This window comes from Amphiura filiformis, chromosome 14 (genome assembly GCF_039555335.1).
Source record: "Amphiura filiformis chromosome 14, Afil_fr2py, whole genome shotgun sequence".
In the NCBI taxonomy this organism is placed as follows: Eukaryota; Metazoa; Echinodermata; class Ophiuroidea; order Amphilepidida; family Amphiuridae; genus Amphiura; species Amphiura filiformis.
In genome coordinates, this window is record NC_092641.1 from 32881263 (window position 1) to 32896498 (window position 15236).

Genomic DNA, 15236 nt, shown 5'->3' on the forward strand with positions numbered 1-15236 from the left:
CATTTTATGACTTGACCATTTATCAATTATGATGCAATTTAACCCCAATGTTTATCTTAAACCTAACTCAGAAACTGATTGTAGACCTTGATCCTAATTGCCATTGTGGTTGAAGGGAGATGGAAGAAGAAAAGAAGATGAAGAGCAAAGTTGTTGTTGTCTTTTCTGCCCAATTTTGATCTACCGACTCCTGGTGTTTTGAGCACCTTGCCTGTGATAGCAAAGCCATGTGTGGTAACCTGGCCAGCCAACCAATTTGGGTCTATATATGTGCTTGAATTCTTGCACAATTGTAGCTTGGGCTCACAGTCGAACACTTTGTGCTGTAGCGTTTTGTAGCATCCAGGGGGGTTAGGGTTATTGATTCACATCTAAATTGAATCTCATCATGAAATCTCAACTGAACAAGCAAAGCCCCATAGCATGACTATGGCATTACCTGGTTCTTGCACAGGCCAAGGTCGAAAGGATTTTACCCAGGCCTAAAATGTAATTCCATCGAATCTGAAAACAAATATATTGTCAAATTACTTCTACGTTTCTGATTAGTAAGCAGTTTGTAACAGTTAATTCTCATTTATGACAGGCGCCCTCTTGAGTTGGACACCGATGGTATTTGGTGTGTGATGCCTGCTAGTTTTCCAGAGAACTACAATGTTAAGACCACCAACCCCAAGAAGCCTAAAGTAGCTGTGTCTTACCCAGGTGCTATGCTGAATATCTTGGTTAAGGTAAGGACAGTTTTCCGCTTTTCTGATCAAAAACACAACGGAGAGAGAAGACAAATTGAGCTATATATTGGAATAGATCGACAAAATATTTAAGAGAAATTACTAATAGACAATATTAATTATTTATCCGTATATTTCTAATTCAAGGATTTCTACACTAATGATCAATATCAAGAGCTTGTTGACCCTTCCAACCTAACCTATGAAGAGCGTAGTGAGAATTCAATTTTCTTTGAAGTTGACGGTCCGTATCTAGCCATGATCCTACCAGCTTCTAAAGAAGAAGGCAAGAAACTGAAGAAGAGGTAAGAAATATTATCATCACTGATGAGTACAAAAAATTCTCTGCATAAGGATATACATGCACATTAAAATAGAAAAAAAAAATTGCTGCATTTGTTGGCGAAAAAAAAAGTTTTTTAGATGCGGGACTCACTCAAAATTTGATGACTGAAAAGCAAGATTGTTTGAAATTAATGATTATTATCGTAGTGGATACCGCATCCACTATTGCATCAACTACTTAACATAGGCTTCAATCTAGGAAAATTCATGTTTTCTAACCCTAACACCCAACCCTGCTTTTTGCTATCGGAAATTAAAGAAGAAACAAAAAGGGAGAGAAGATGAAGAAAGAAGTCACTTGGTGGGTCCGGGATTCGAACCTTAGACCCTTGCATGCCAAGCACATGATCACGGACCGGTAGCCACACAAGTAACGCTGCCCCATGTTAGGGTTAATATATTGGACCTGCCTATCTTTTCTGACACAAAAAAGGATAGTAAAAACAAGAAATCCTGTTGATTCTATATTCTTGATACTCGCCAACAGATATGCTGTATTCAATTTTGATGGATCATTAGCAGAGTTGAAAGGTTTTGAGGTGAAGCGCAGAGGAGAGCTGCAGCTCATCAAAATCTTCCAAGCCTCCGTCTTTGAAGCATTCTTGAAAGGCACAACATTGGAGGAGTGTTATGCATCAGTTTCTAAAGTGGCAGACTATTGGCTGGATGTGCTCTACAGTAAGGTACATACCCAACTGCTTTTGTACTATTATACTTTTGAAGGCAATTTAAAGCAAAATTGTAAAAATTTGCTTAGGAGGATGCCCTCAATGTTCAAAATTCTGATTTTTACATGATTGTAATGTACTTTTACAAACTAACATATCCTGCAAATATCAGGGCTTTAGGTGCTGTATATAACAAAATCTGAGATTTTTGATAAAACAATGTCCCATAGTTTTAGACATTCAAAATATTAGTTGAACACATAAGCAATGCCCATAACACTGTAACTATAGGGATGGTCATAACACATTAAAAGGACCGACTTCGGTCACAAGTGTCGGGGGGGGGGGGGGGCATGATTTGGCAACATAGGCAATGGAATTTTAATTTAATTTTAATTTAAAAATTGTGATTTTCTTTTGTTTGGCTCAAAATTAATGGGGGACATATCTGACAGTGAAAACTAACATTTTGTGGACAAGAAATAAAAATCTATTTCTTATGGAAATTTTACAATATTGCTTTAATGGAACAAAAGCCATGATCAATATTAATTAGCATAAATAGACCAATTTGATCATATGCAATAAGCATTACAAGTTTTTTCATTCAGTAATGTTCAGGGCCATTCCCTATGAATTTGGGGCATAGTGTGTTATATACTCAATATTAGAAAAACAAACATGCTTTCACACAAAAGTGATTATAATTCATCTCAGGTTTATCAGAAACTTACAGAACCATATATCATCATCAAGCTGAAAGTGAGACAATTTTGCCAGTTGGCAAGTTGATATACAGTACAGGGTGATACAAATATATTGGGTGGAAAAGTTTTGTTTAAAACATGTTGTTCCTCTCTTATTTACCAGCATAAAACCAGGGGTAGACATAAGGAGCAATAATCAGCTGGTCCAAGGGCCAGCTGGGAAGCCGAAGGGGAAATCCACTGGCCCAGATTTGTTGTTAATATTCTAACATGTCATAAATTCATAATTATGCCAAAATCCCAACTGGTCCACAGACAGAAAATCTCCTGGCCCAAAGAGTAAACTAACTGACCAGGGCCAGTGGCTAAATCGATGTGCTAAGAACATTGTAAGATCTGGACTAAAATGAACAAATCATGAATAAATTACTTAATTTTACAGGGTGCCAACTTACCAGACTCAGAGCTGTTTGAATTGATCTCAGAGAATCGTAGCATGTCTCGTAAACTTGAAGATTATGGAGCACAGAAGTCAACGTCTATCAGTACGGCCAAGCGTCTTGCTGAGGTAGGTCATTGTGTAATTTTATAACATGCTTCAACCAAATTGGTTAAATGTGAACAATAGATTGTGCATTCCAGATTGAATAGAATTATTTGTCTATAATTTTTGGCCCTCACAGCAATATGTTGTGTGGGGGTTATGGTGTAGATGTCTTTGAGTCTTCCTCAAAGACTTGACGACATAAAAGAAACCCAAAATCATTCAAAAAGAAATCCTAAGATTCTACCAAAACACAGCTCAAAGTAACTAGATCTTCAAATGTACTGCGCACAAGTACCTTCTCGCCTGGCTTCGTATGAAGTGTTGGGAAGTATTTGACCAGAACAAAAATCAGATGGCTGATCCGGTAAAAGCAATATCATTAATCCACTCGACAGCTGCTTATATGTGAATAAGCTGTATGTGAATAAGCTCTCTGAATATAATGCTTGCAACCACCAAGAACTGCGCAACACGAGAACCACAAAATTCTAGTTTATTTTATTCTTTCCCAGTTCTTAGGTGATCAGATGGTGAAAGACAAAGGCTTGTCCTGCAAGTTTATCATCTCAAAGAAACCAGAGGGTGCTCCTGTAACCGAGAGAGCTGTTCCACTTGCTATATTCCAGGCTGAACATGGAGTCAAGAGGCATTACCTCAAGAAATGGCTCAAACACCCCTCCATAACTGACTTTGATATCAGATCGGTAAGTTTTAAGAAATTTTTTTTTTCAGGGGTGGGAAAGGTAAAACTATGTCGTTGGGCAGGAAAAATCTTCCAAGTGTCATTGGCCCCTGAATATGTTTAAAGCAAAACCTCCTATGTAACCTTTCGGCAGTTTTGTTTTAAACATGTTTAGGGGCCACAATCACATAGGTTTTTCCTGCCCAGCGACGATATATGCTATGCCCTTTGTCTGCATTACACCCTCTATTGAAGTCTTTAACCCTAACACTAAAACTGTTTTTTGCTATCGGAAGTTGAAGAAAGGAGAGAAGATGAATAAAGAAGTCTCTTGGTACCCCCGGGATTCGAACCTTAGTCTCCTCGAATTCCAAGCACACGATCACCGACCGGTAGCCACAGGGGTTTTGCTGCTCGTGCTTGGTGCACATAGGATGCATGCGTGCCCCGGTTATCCTTGTGGTATTTTGTGGTATTTACTGGTGTTGGGATTGAAGGACAATTAATTTCTCAGGGAATAAAGCACACTGTGCAGCTGGTGGGTTGCATGCTTGGTTGTAAGACCTAGCAACAAGAAGCCTTAAGGGCTGGGTATGAGCGTTTGGACAGTATTTATTTTGGGACATCAGAGCACATCAGACATATCGAATTGCATTCTGAATACGAAGAATGTCATTCTGATATCAAATAATTTTGATTTTTGAAATTCGCAATTTAATACACATTTTATGGCAAATCATTAAAATTGATATTTTTGATATATAACAGTACTTGAAGTAAACTTTATAAATCTGATGATTTATACTTAAAGTGTATGTAGGTGGGATGAAAAGCCGTCGATCAATTGAAAATTTTGACCTTTCGTATTGAAGATATGGATTTTTGTCCCAAAACACCAAAAAAATTAGGTCTTTTGGGAAAAAATCCATATCTTCAATATGAAAGGTCAAAATTTTCAATTGACCGTCGGCTTTTCCTCCCTGCTACATACACTTTAAGAATATATCATTAGATTTATATAATTTACTTCGAGGACTGTTATATATCAAAATTTGAAAAATATCAAATTTTTATAATTTGTCATAAAATTTGTATTATATTGTGATTTTCAAAAATGAAAATTATTTGATATCAGAAAGACATGCTTCAGTATTCAGAATGCAATTCGATAGGTCCGAGGTGCTCTCATGTCCCACAAAAATACTGTCGAAATAATAAACGCTCATTTTAGATCCCTTAAGAGAGAGATATCTACTCCTATATATAGGCTTAACCATATTAATAAGCAGGAAATGAACTGCTTGACAAAGAGACATGTGATATAGATCTTCTGAGGGTGGGGATGAGAGCTGGCTGTGAGAAGAGGAATTTATATGGAATTATGATGTCCCTGAATTTAAGGCAAGGCAGATTCCTCTACCTGTTATAGATTCACCAAGGTATATAAGTGTGTTATGTCACAGGCCAGATGTTGAAGTCCTCTTTGGGTCTATGCACTAGCAGGCTCGTCTCGCAACCATGAGATTGTGGGTTCGAGTCTCTGCAGGAGAGAGTGAAGATATATGCTTGACCATGTATGATGCAGGTTACTTGGCTGAATGTTTCTACAGATGATGGCTGGGAGTCAGCTGGGCAGTCCATGATAAAAGACCGTTTCATATCGTGTGAAACTGCATCGGAAATGTTCGCAAAATAATCACATGGATGCAAGTGTCTTTACACGCCCGCGTAAATACACAAAAACGCACAACTGGCGTAAGTGGGCGCCCAAGAACTGCGTATGATGACCCGTTTTAAAAACTGGGTCATCACTTCGGAAAACTTCGATATGAAAAGGTCTATAGTTCAGGAGAGCTATGACAAACAATAAATTGTCTCTGGCTAACCATAAAAGCGAAGGTTTGCTCTGACTTGAAACACTGGCCTTGATGAGACATTGTCTTCTTTTTCCTTTCAGATTCTTGACTGGGAGTACTACACAGAGAGACTTGGAAGCTGTATTCAGAAGATTATTACCATTCCTGCTGCACTACAGCAAGTAAGATAAAATAGGTCCCAGGTTCAAATCATTGATAGTCCGTGACTTGTTTCCTGGCTGTCATGTATGTATGTGGAAAGTGAAACCATTTCTCTTAAGATAGAAATAATTGTTGCCATTTTGTGGATGTACTGTAGAATCAGAATTTCTTTTTTTTTTGCCCACTATGTTTGTATTTATTTGCTTTTTTGTTTGTTTTGTTTTGTTTGGAATGAAGCAACAACTAAAATGTTTTTATAATTTCAGTTCAAACAGCTAGGGCTTAAAAAGCCTTTGGTCACTATTCGGTTTATAAGAACCATTTTGACTATAGAAAAATTACTTAATTTGTGTACATTGTGGAACATACTCTTTGCGTGGCTGTGCGTAGTAAGCTGTTGTACGCAGATAACCTCATAATATGGACGCCAGAGAGTAGCGTTATACGCGCTTGTGTATTAGCATGATTAGTCGCGGAGTAACAAGCGTAGTTGAATGTTCCACGATGTACACGAATTTAATAATTTTTCTATAGTTAAAATTATGGTTATATCATGCATTCAGCCAATCAGAGATATGGTAAGACACCAGAAACAAATTTGTTTGATCTTCTTCTTCTTCTTCTTCCATTGAGTACATCCCTCCGTAGTGGAGTATAGTCGTACTTGGGTGCAAAAGGTGCTTGGTCACGGGAACAAATTTCAACGAAATGTGCAGATAACTTAAAACATGGTGCAAGTAAAAAGATGACCCTGTGGCAGACTATCGGAGGGTGAGTGGTCCCAGACGGTTCGGAGAATATCCAGTGACTGAGCTGACACCACAGTGATTGGTAGTGAATTCCAGATACAGATGGCACTTGGGAAGAAACTGTGTTGATAAGACAGGATTCTGCAGTGTTGTTGTTTGAACTGTTGGTTGTGGCCTCTAGTCTGGTCTGATGAAGATGGGAACAAGTATGGTGGAGCAGCAGGAATGGCGGCAAGACCATGTACTATCCTGTACAGCATGATGATTTTGCTGTGGGCCCTACGTTCATAGAGTGTCTGCCATTGTAGACTTTGTAGCATCTGGGTTACGCTGCTCTGTTGGTTGTAGTCGGCCGTCACAAACCTAGCAGCACGCCGTTGGACCATGTCAATCTGGGCAATCAGGCCCTGCGTATGTGGATCCCACACCGTAGATGAATATTCCAGTGTGGGACGAACATATGTCTTGTAGGCCAGTTCCTTGATCTTTGGGGAACATTTCCTCAGATTGCGGCGGAGAAAGCCGAGGGTGCTGTTGCTTTTGTTGCAGATGTTCTGAACATGCGGCTTCCAGCTGAGGTTACGGTGGATAGTGACACCCAGATACTTCGCCTCATCAACAGTTCGGAGTGCAGTCCCATGGATTGAGTACGGGCTTCGCTTGTTGGAGATTCTGAGACTTCGCATTGGATTGACCGTTGATGCTGCTTCAATGCTTGTCATTGATGAACTATCAACTAATTAATCAAAAATAATGCTAAATTGATATTGGTCAATATTGCTACAGGCATAAATTACTATTAGGCCCTGGGCTAGGAAACAAAACCCAAAATCCCAAGGGATATATATGTTATCACAATTAACAATAGTAATTAATTGATTTTACAAATAATAAGGATCGACCAAGCCTCGATGGTTGATCGAAAGAACAAACTAATTGGTTTCTGTTGCCTAAGTCAGTAGTGCTGAAGGAGATTACTTAAAATTGCTGAGAAATCTAAAAGCTCTATTTTGATTGGTTACTCAGATGATTATATCATGTAATTAACCAATCAGGGACTCTGTAAGAAATCGATGCAAAATTTGACCTTTGTCCATATTTTTACCCCGTCCAGGTTTCCAACCCGGTTCCCCGTGTACGTCATCCAGATTGGTTGCACAAGAAACTGTTGGAGAAGAATGATGTCTTCAAGCAGAAGAGGATTAATGAGATGTTTGCTCCAGCACCCAGGCGCAATGTAAGTATTTGTAAACGTAACCAAACAAAACAAATTGAATTATAATCTGAGACAGAATTTGAGTCATTGTTAATCAAATTCCCCACAACCCATTGGTTAGAAGAGTGGAAAAGGAAGGGTGATTTATCTGGTGCCTTCATCTGAGAAAAGGAATTGCAGAAAATGGCAAAAGATTACAGTACCTTTACAAGGCTTTACGGTGCCTTCAGGAAAGAGTTACCCGTTATTAAGACTTTCCATTATTAAGACTTTTGAGACAGTATGTTTGGAGTTGGAAAATTAACCATCAGGCACGCTGTTTTACCACCATGTTCATACACTCAATCATCACAACAACTCGTAAGCAAATCATTATTTTGTAAATTAAATCAAATACTGGAACTAAAATTTGCAACTCACTTTGCTACGTTGCGTCCGAAAGCATCGGACTTCGTCAGGCATCTGATTGAAGATGATGTGATGTCGTCAGATGTTGTGACGTCAGACGGGAAGGAATGTCTCGTAACGACGGGTCCCATGCGTGTGACAACTGGAAGCGTCGTAAGCAAATCGTTTCTGAGTTTGATTGACAGGTGACTTCATTTTGTCTCCGGTTATAAAGAATTATTAGATAAAAGGTGAAAGGCTTTGTTGAAACTTCCACTTCGACAGCATAAAATTGCATGATGGGTAATTGTTTCTTCAGTGTAAATCTAACTAAACAGTCAGTCCAGAAAAAGTATCTCGGAGATATTTTGTTCAAGTAAAACATAATTAATACAATTGTGCCACTTTTTGCAGCCTGATGATGAAGAACAACCTCCTCCCAGAAATGGAAGTCCAGTTGAGGTTGGTGACATTGAGGACTTTGGCACACCAGGCAAGCCAAAAGGTACTGAAACAATGAGGGCGATAGCCACCAAGAGGAAACGTGTGGATGATGATGGAGGGCATTCATCTAAGCAGAGACAAAATGACATGGATCTCACCAGATCATGGCAGGAAATACTAGGGACACCTCCTGAAATTGGAAAATCTAGAGTAAGTAGACACACAGATTAATGCTAAAAGTGACTGAATGGACTTTTTTTTAGGCACAAGTGACCTGGTGAACGAAGGGGGTCGCTGTAGAAGCTGGTCGGGCAATTTTTTACAGGACAGACAAGTGTAGCCAACAATCGGCTTTATTACTCTGATTGGAACCGATTGTAACGAGGTCTTTTATCATGGGTCATCTGCCCCGCCTTTACCAGATGAGCCACAGAGAGAGCGGATAAGATTTTTTTTGGTCCTGTGGGGAATTGAACCAGGGACCTCTTGCACCAAAGGCAGAGACCTTAACCAGTGTGCCACACTGCTCCCACAATTGAACTGGGATATTAGAACTGATCTTTTATTTTATTTTAAACCCCAAAGAACTGGTTGTAATTTATTTATTTCAAGTATGAAAAGAAATAAAAACAAAAGAAAAAGCTTTGTTTTTTTTCTTTCATGATCTCAGAAGTGTAATGCACAACATGAAAGTCAATTTGACATGAACCAAACTTGGTATGTTTAAAAATAAAAAACAACAACTAAAAGCTCCGGGTAGCCTGTATTTACTTATTTCAATGTATCAAAGATTTATGCCATGTTATTTTTAGTTCTCCTCCAAGAATTGGGTAAGGTGGCTATAGAAATGCTAGGCATCCGTGTGTATGTTTGTCCATTCATCCCTCTGTGCGCCCGATAACACAATATCTTTTAATCTAAGCAAGTATGGGTGTACATCTTCGTACCATAGATGTATATCAAGTAGGCAGTGGTCGAGTTTGGAGTTGTGTCATGGGTCAAAGGTCAAATAGGGTTAATGAAATTGGAATTTTTTGGTGAAAGTGGGATTTGAGCTCTGACCATGAAAAAAACAAGATGGCAGCATACATAGGTGAACAAGTATGAGGAAGTGACTGTCACCCCCCCCCCCCCCACCAAGAATTGGCAAAGGTGGCTTTAGGTTTGAGAACCAAATATTCCTATCACAACCCCTCTCTGTCAACTAAATGGTGAAAAATTAAAACTCTGGATTGTAAAGGTTTTTAACAGGATGTATTGTAATGTTGGTTGTGATATTTAAAAGAAAAATATTTGTTTTGTTTTTTTCATCTTCATTATTATTTAAATGTATTTTCTTCCAGAAATCTTTGAAGAAATGGGTGAAATATCACAAGAAGAAGTGGGAATTACAAAGACAACAGAGACAAGAAAGACACAAGAGAAGACGTATAGATGATGGTGACAGCATTGGTGGGGGCGCTATCCGTGCTGGGCCAACCACTGGACTTGGGGGATTCCTGCGTCGTACAGCGAGGTCAATTCTTGATATGCCGTGGCAGATCATACAGGTTTGTTACTTTCCTGACTTAAATCTTTAGAAGATTTTGCGTTGGGCAGGAAAAATCGTATGTACTTGTGGCCCTTGAACATGTTTAAAACAAAACTGCCATGGGGTTACATAGGAGGTGTTTGCTTTAACATGTTCAGAGGCCAATGACACAGGTTTTTCCTGCCCAACTGACCTGCACTTGTGGTTTCTACTTAATCATTGAAGATTGCAATAAAAGTCGAGAGATAAAGAAACTAGTTCAAACTCAGAAACAGTTTGTTTAAAACAGCATGCCTTTTGGTTAGTTTTTTACCTTCAAACATACAGGGTGCCTCACAGGTTGGGTCTTAGTAATAGGAAACTTCCTGGAGGCATTGTGTCAACAATGCCTAGAAAAGTTGATGCTTAGAACAGCATGTCATGGGTACCCTGATCCCTCCTGGGTTGCCCCTAGATATCATGGGTACCCTGATCTTTACTAGGCTGCCCTTGCCCCTATTGTGCATCTGCACATGCTCTACTCTATTAGCTAATTAGTGTGGTGATTGTGAAGAGTCTGTAAAGGTAGGAAATAATATCTGAAGATTCTCGGCAAGGAACATGCTACCACTGTAATATATTTGAATGTTTAAGAACAGAATATTATCTTGCACTTGCCTAATGTGTTATTGCCTATTCTGTTGTCCCGACAGACTTAAAAATACATTAACGCCTTACTATTTTGTCACTACTCCGTAGTCAAATGAACAAAAAAAATGAAATGCTTTGTCTGTTATAGATTGCAGAAACCAACCACCCAGGTTTGTATCGACTCTGGGCTCTCATTGGCAATGACCTCCATGGACTTAAACTGATGGTGCCAAGAATCTTCTATGTGAACCAGAGACAACCAAAGGAAGCTAATGAAGGTGCAAGTAAGTACAGGTTGTCTTACTGTATTGTGCAGGATTTGAACCAGTGACACCTGGGTATCTAGCTAGGGCTATAACCAACTGAGCTAATAATTAATAATAAAGCTCTATTTTATGCAGAGGATGATGAAAGCACTTTCCAACACATACAATGTATATCACCTAGGTTTCATTATCATTGAGGTATAGGACTTTTTATTTTTTCGGAGAAGAGCAGGTAGGGTAACTACTTAATTATATTTCTACATGTTCATACTACATATTCTGAAAATTTTAGATAAATCGCACGAGTCTGTTTTTTTTAAATCACATTTTGGTTCCTAAAATGGGGGTTATAGCGCCCTCAACAGGCACTCTCTCCATAGGGCTACATGTAAAGACCAGTTATAGACAAATGGCCCTAAAATAAAATGGACTCGTGCGAATTTCCTCAAATTTTGCATATGATGTAGATTTAACATCTGGAATGTAATGCAAGTGATGTCGTTGCTGCTCTTCGAAATTCATTTTTAAAATGTCCGCCCCAGACCAAGGTGTGTACTGGTACAATATGTAGCCAGCTCAATGTTGTGAGCATACAGGCTAAGGTCACCTACAACCTGCACAAAAGAAAATATAAATCATATATTATGAAAACCGTATATCTGATTTGCTTTAAACTAAATGCTACCAACAATATGTTGGTAGCATTTTCTAGTTTCCAGGAAATACTTAATCACAACAATTATTAATAGTATCAATTTCTTCTATTTTATTTGTTAGTGTGGCGTAAGGTAAACCGAACCCTTCCTCGTTCCAATCCAGTACTCAACTTGTATGAATATACAGTACCAGAGGACCTCTTCCAAAAACATTCCAAGTAAGTTTAATCATTTATAGATTTTAAGTTTTTATCTATAAAAGCTACCACAATGAATACGAAGTTAACTGAACCCTTGGGTGCACAATAAAATTGTATTACTGTAAAATGTGCTCTTCACCAAGCGTTTTAGTCTGGACTTTGTTTTACCCGGATGTCAGGCTATGGGGAATCCACCATGGGGATTGTCATTAATGGGGACCAAAAAATGTACAATCAGTTAACCTTCGGCAAGGACCCAAAACTGAGCAAGAATTGGCATACATCAGTTTTAGAAAGGTTTGTGTGTGTTGCAGGTTGCAAATGTGCACATCCTAGAAATACAATAAGCAGATTCATGGCAAAACAATTGGAAGGTACACTGTTTTCCCCTCCACAAGCAATACATATTCTCCTAGTATGGAAGACATAACTTAATCTTATTAGGTGGGGGGGGGTGTAGATTTTAAATGAGGTCACCCATTTGGGTAACCCCATTTGAAATTCACACCCCCATGTGGAAATTAAGGTCATACATGTATCTTCCATAGGGTGAGTGTATGGATTTCAACTGCAATAGCCCATAACCTCTTTGGCTCAAAAAATGGATGCATGAGTGCTTAAAAAGCCTGCATACATCGGTCAGAAAGGAATACCATCTCCTCCTATACAATGTACGTTCTTAAAACTCCAAATTCAACAAATCAGTGTTAATTGAACATAAATGTACCAGTTAAGTACTAAACTTTTGAAAAAGAAACATCTTTTATTAGTTGTTTGTTTGATTCACTTTCTCTTTAGTGAGCTGAATGCTGATCTGTCAGCACCAGAGATTGAAGGTGTGTACGAGACCCAGGTTCCACTCCTCTTCCGTGCAATGGTGAAGCTGGGCTGTATCTGTACAGTCAGCAGACAACATGCTAGGTTCCTAGCTGGTAAGGTAAGTAACAATGGGAGCCAGGTATGCCATGCACTTCAGCTGTACCGGGTTATGTGGAAAAAAATAAAAAAATATAAGAAAATGTCCCAGATTGGGAAGTTTTGCAAACCAGCACACAAAAGGTTGTTTCAATGACCACCATGTTATACATATACATAGTCCTAACATTATTAATCACATATTTTCCCAACAGGAACTAGAAACCTTTGACCTTTCTCAATTAGAGTTCAAGACATTAGCACAGTATTCGTATCTAGAGCCTGGAAGTCTCAGAAGAATATATCTGTATCATCACATCTCGTAAGTTGAACTTTGACCTTTAAACTTGATTTGGTTATATCAAAGACTTGATTTAGTGTTACATTAGATTTAGAGCCTGAGAGACATACAGAAACTTGTAATAATGTTAATGTGGGTCAAAGGGGAGCATGACCAGCTGTGTTTTGCAATCAAGTATGGAGACAAATAAAGTTGGCACACAAGAGAAATAGTATGGATTCTTCATAGTCCATGTTATAATACTGATTCCTAAAACTGTGATATTCCTTCATTTGATTATTTTAATACAGAGGAAACAAGTCTATGTTTGGGCTGTTCTTCTCAACTTCCAAGAAGGCAGCCATCTTTGCTTCCGACACTGTAAGGACCAATCAGATGCCTAACCTTAGCACCATGTACCAGGCGGAACGTGCTGCAAAGTAAGATATACTATACTAGCACAACTACCAGGTTGTTAGGATTATGTGTACCCGGAGAATAGGTGGGGCAAAATGGGGAGGAACAAGCATTTTTGGCAGGTTGAAAGGGGGGCAAGCAAATTTTTTTGCACAGATGTTTTGGCCACCGTTTCGATATTATGCCCCCAAAAAGACAAAATTAGGAACTGTTCGATATGCTAAAGACGAACTTCCAACACATACATAACAAAATAAAACAAAGTATAGAAATGAAGTGAGCCCTTTTTAAAGGCCTGCCTATAGTTGACATGGGTTGTCATTGCTAGGCAGTTTGTCTGCAATGGCCATTGTTAATTCTTTGCCTAGCGGTATGTGCACGCATCATGTTATGTTCAGGAGCTGTGCTTTTATAACTCCCGTCCACATCACAACAGTAGTGGTTGTATGCAGTTCACTCAAGCATATTGATATACCAGTCACTTGCCTTTGTTAGTAAACATCGATGTCAACATAATTGATAAAGCACTGTTTCCAGTAGTACCAATCTTGCCATTATGACATAAGCTACTTGTATCTTTACTAATATTATGAGTATATAAGCTTCTAACTTGTCAATATTATGTTGATTTTAGAGCTTAATCGTGGAACAGACGAGGAGTACTTACCACCAGAGGAGCACACTTTTGAAGTACAAGTTGAGAAGGATATCAGAAAGGTAATCAAATTATTAACATTTCAATTGTTTAAGGTTGGTTCAGTTTTTGTTTATTTTTGTTTTTCCATGTTGCTTCCATTAAGGGATCTAAAATGAGCATTTATTGCGTTTCGACAGTATTTTTGTGGGACATGAGAGCACCTCAGACCTATCGAATTGCATTCTGAACACGAAGCATGTCTTTCTGATATCAAATAATTTTCATTTTTGAAAATCACAATATAATACAAATTTTATGACAAATTATAAAAATTTGATATTTTTCAAATTTTGATATATAACATTCCTCAAAGTAAATTATATAAATCTAATGATATATTCTTAAAGTGTATGTAGCAGGGAGGAAAAGCCGACGGTCAATTGAAAATTTTGACCTTTCATATTGAAGATATGGATTTTTTCCCAAAAAGACCTTAATTTTTTTTGGTGTTTTGGGAAAAAAAAATCCATATCTTCAATACGAAAGGTCAAAATTTTCAATTGATCGTCATTTTCATCCCACCTACATACACTTTAAGTATAAATCATCAGATTTATAAAGTTTACTTCAAGTACTGTTAAATATCAAAATATCAATTTTTAATGATTTGCCATAAAATGTGTATTAAATTGCTAATTTCAAAAATCAAAATTATTTGATATCAGAATGACTTTCTTCGTATTCAGAATGCAATTCGATATGTCTGATGTGCTCTAATGTCCCAAAATAAATACTGTCCAAACGTTCATACCCCAGCCCTTAAGTGACTTCTAGATTTTGAATGAACTGCCAACAGTTCACTATACAAACCCATTTCAGCGTTCAATTTTACCAAGAAGTCAATTGATTTCTTTTTCAGGTACACAAGGCAATTCATAGACTACTTCTTGCATACAAAGATGAGAAAAGAGGACCCACATTTATTGCAGTACAGTCACCTCTGTGTAAGTACATGTGGACACTTTGTCACCTTTGCTTGAAAAGAAATTTTGATTTTGATTGCTTTTGAGTGATTTTCATTGGTATTTTGACATCTTCCTGTAATGCATAGCTGGTCCTGCATCATTAATAGTACGGGAACTGGACCAAATTCCAAGAGCCACTCCTTTCCTGCTTGATGAGTTGTTTGATGCATGTCCTGCAACCTTCT

At 38.2% G+C, this 15236-nt stretch overlaps 1 protein-coding gene across 1 annotated transcript in view; it reads left to right on the plus strand.

Annotated features, from left to right (window-relative positions):
• Positions 1-15236, plus strand: part of LOC140169995 (DNA polymerase epsilon catalytic subunit A-like) — a 51624-nt gene that overhangs the window by 20667 nt on the left and 15721 nt on the right. Inside the window, 16 exon segments of the mRNA XM_072193308.1 lie at positions 587-731; positions 879-1036; positions 1564-1759; positions 2894-3019; positions 3511-3702; positions 5638-5718; positions 7562-7684; positions 8465-8704; positions 9838-10044; positions 10804-10939; positions 11699-11795; positions 12576-12714; positions 12908-13014; positions 13284-13411; positions 14024-14106; positions 14946-15030. Coding sequence (XP_072049409.1) covers positions 587-731; positions 879-1036; positions 1564-1759; positions 2894-3019; positions 3511-3702; positions 5638-5718; positions 7562-7684; positions 8465-8704; positions 9838-10044; positions 10804-10939; positions 11699-11795; positions 12576-12714; positions 12908-13014; positions 13284-13411; positions 14024-14106; positions 14946-15030 — 2243 coding nt within the window.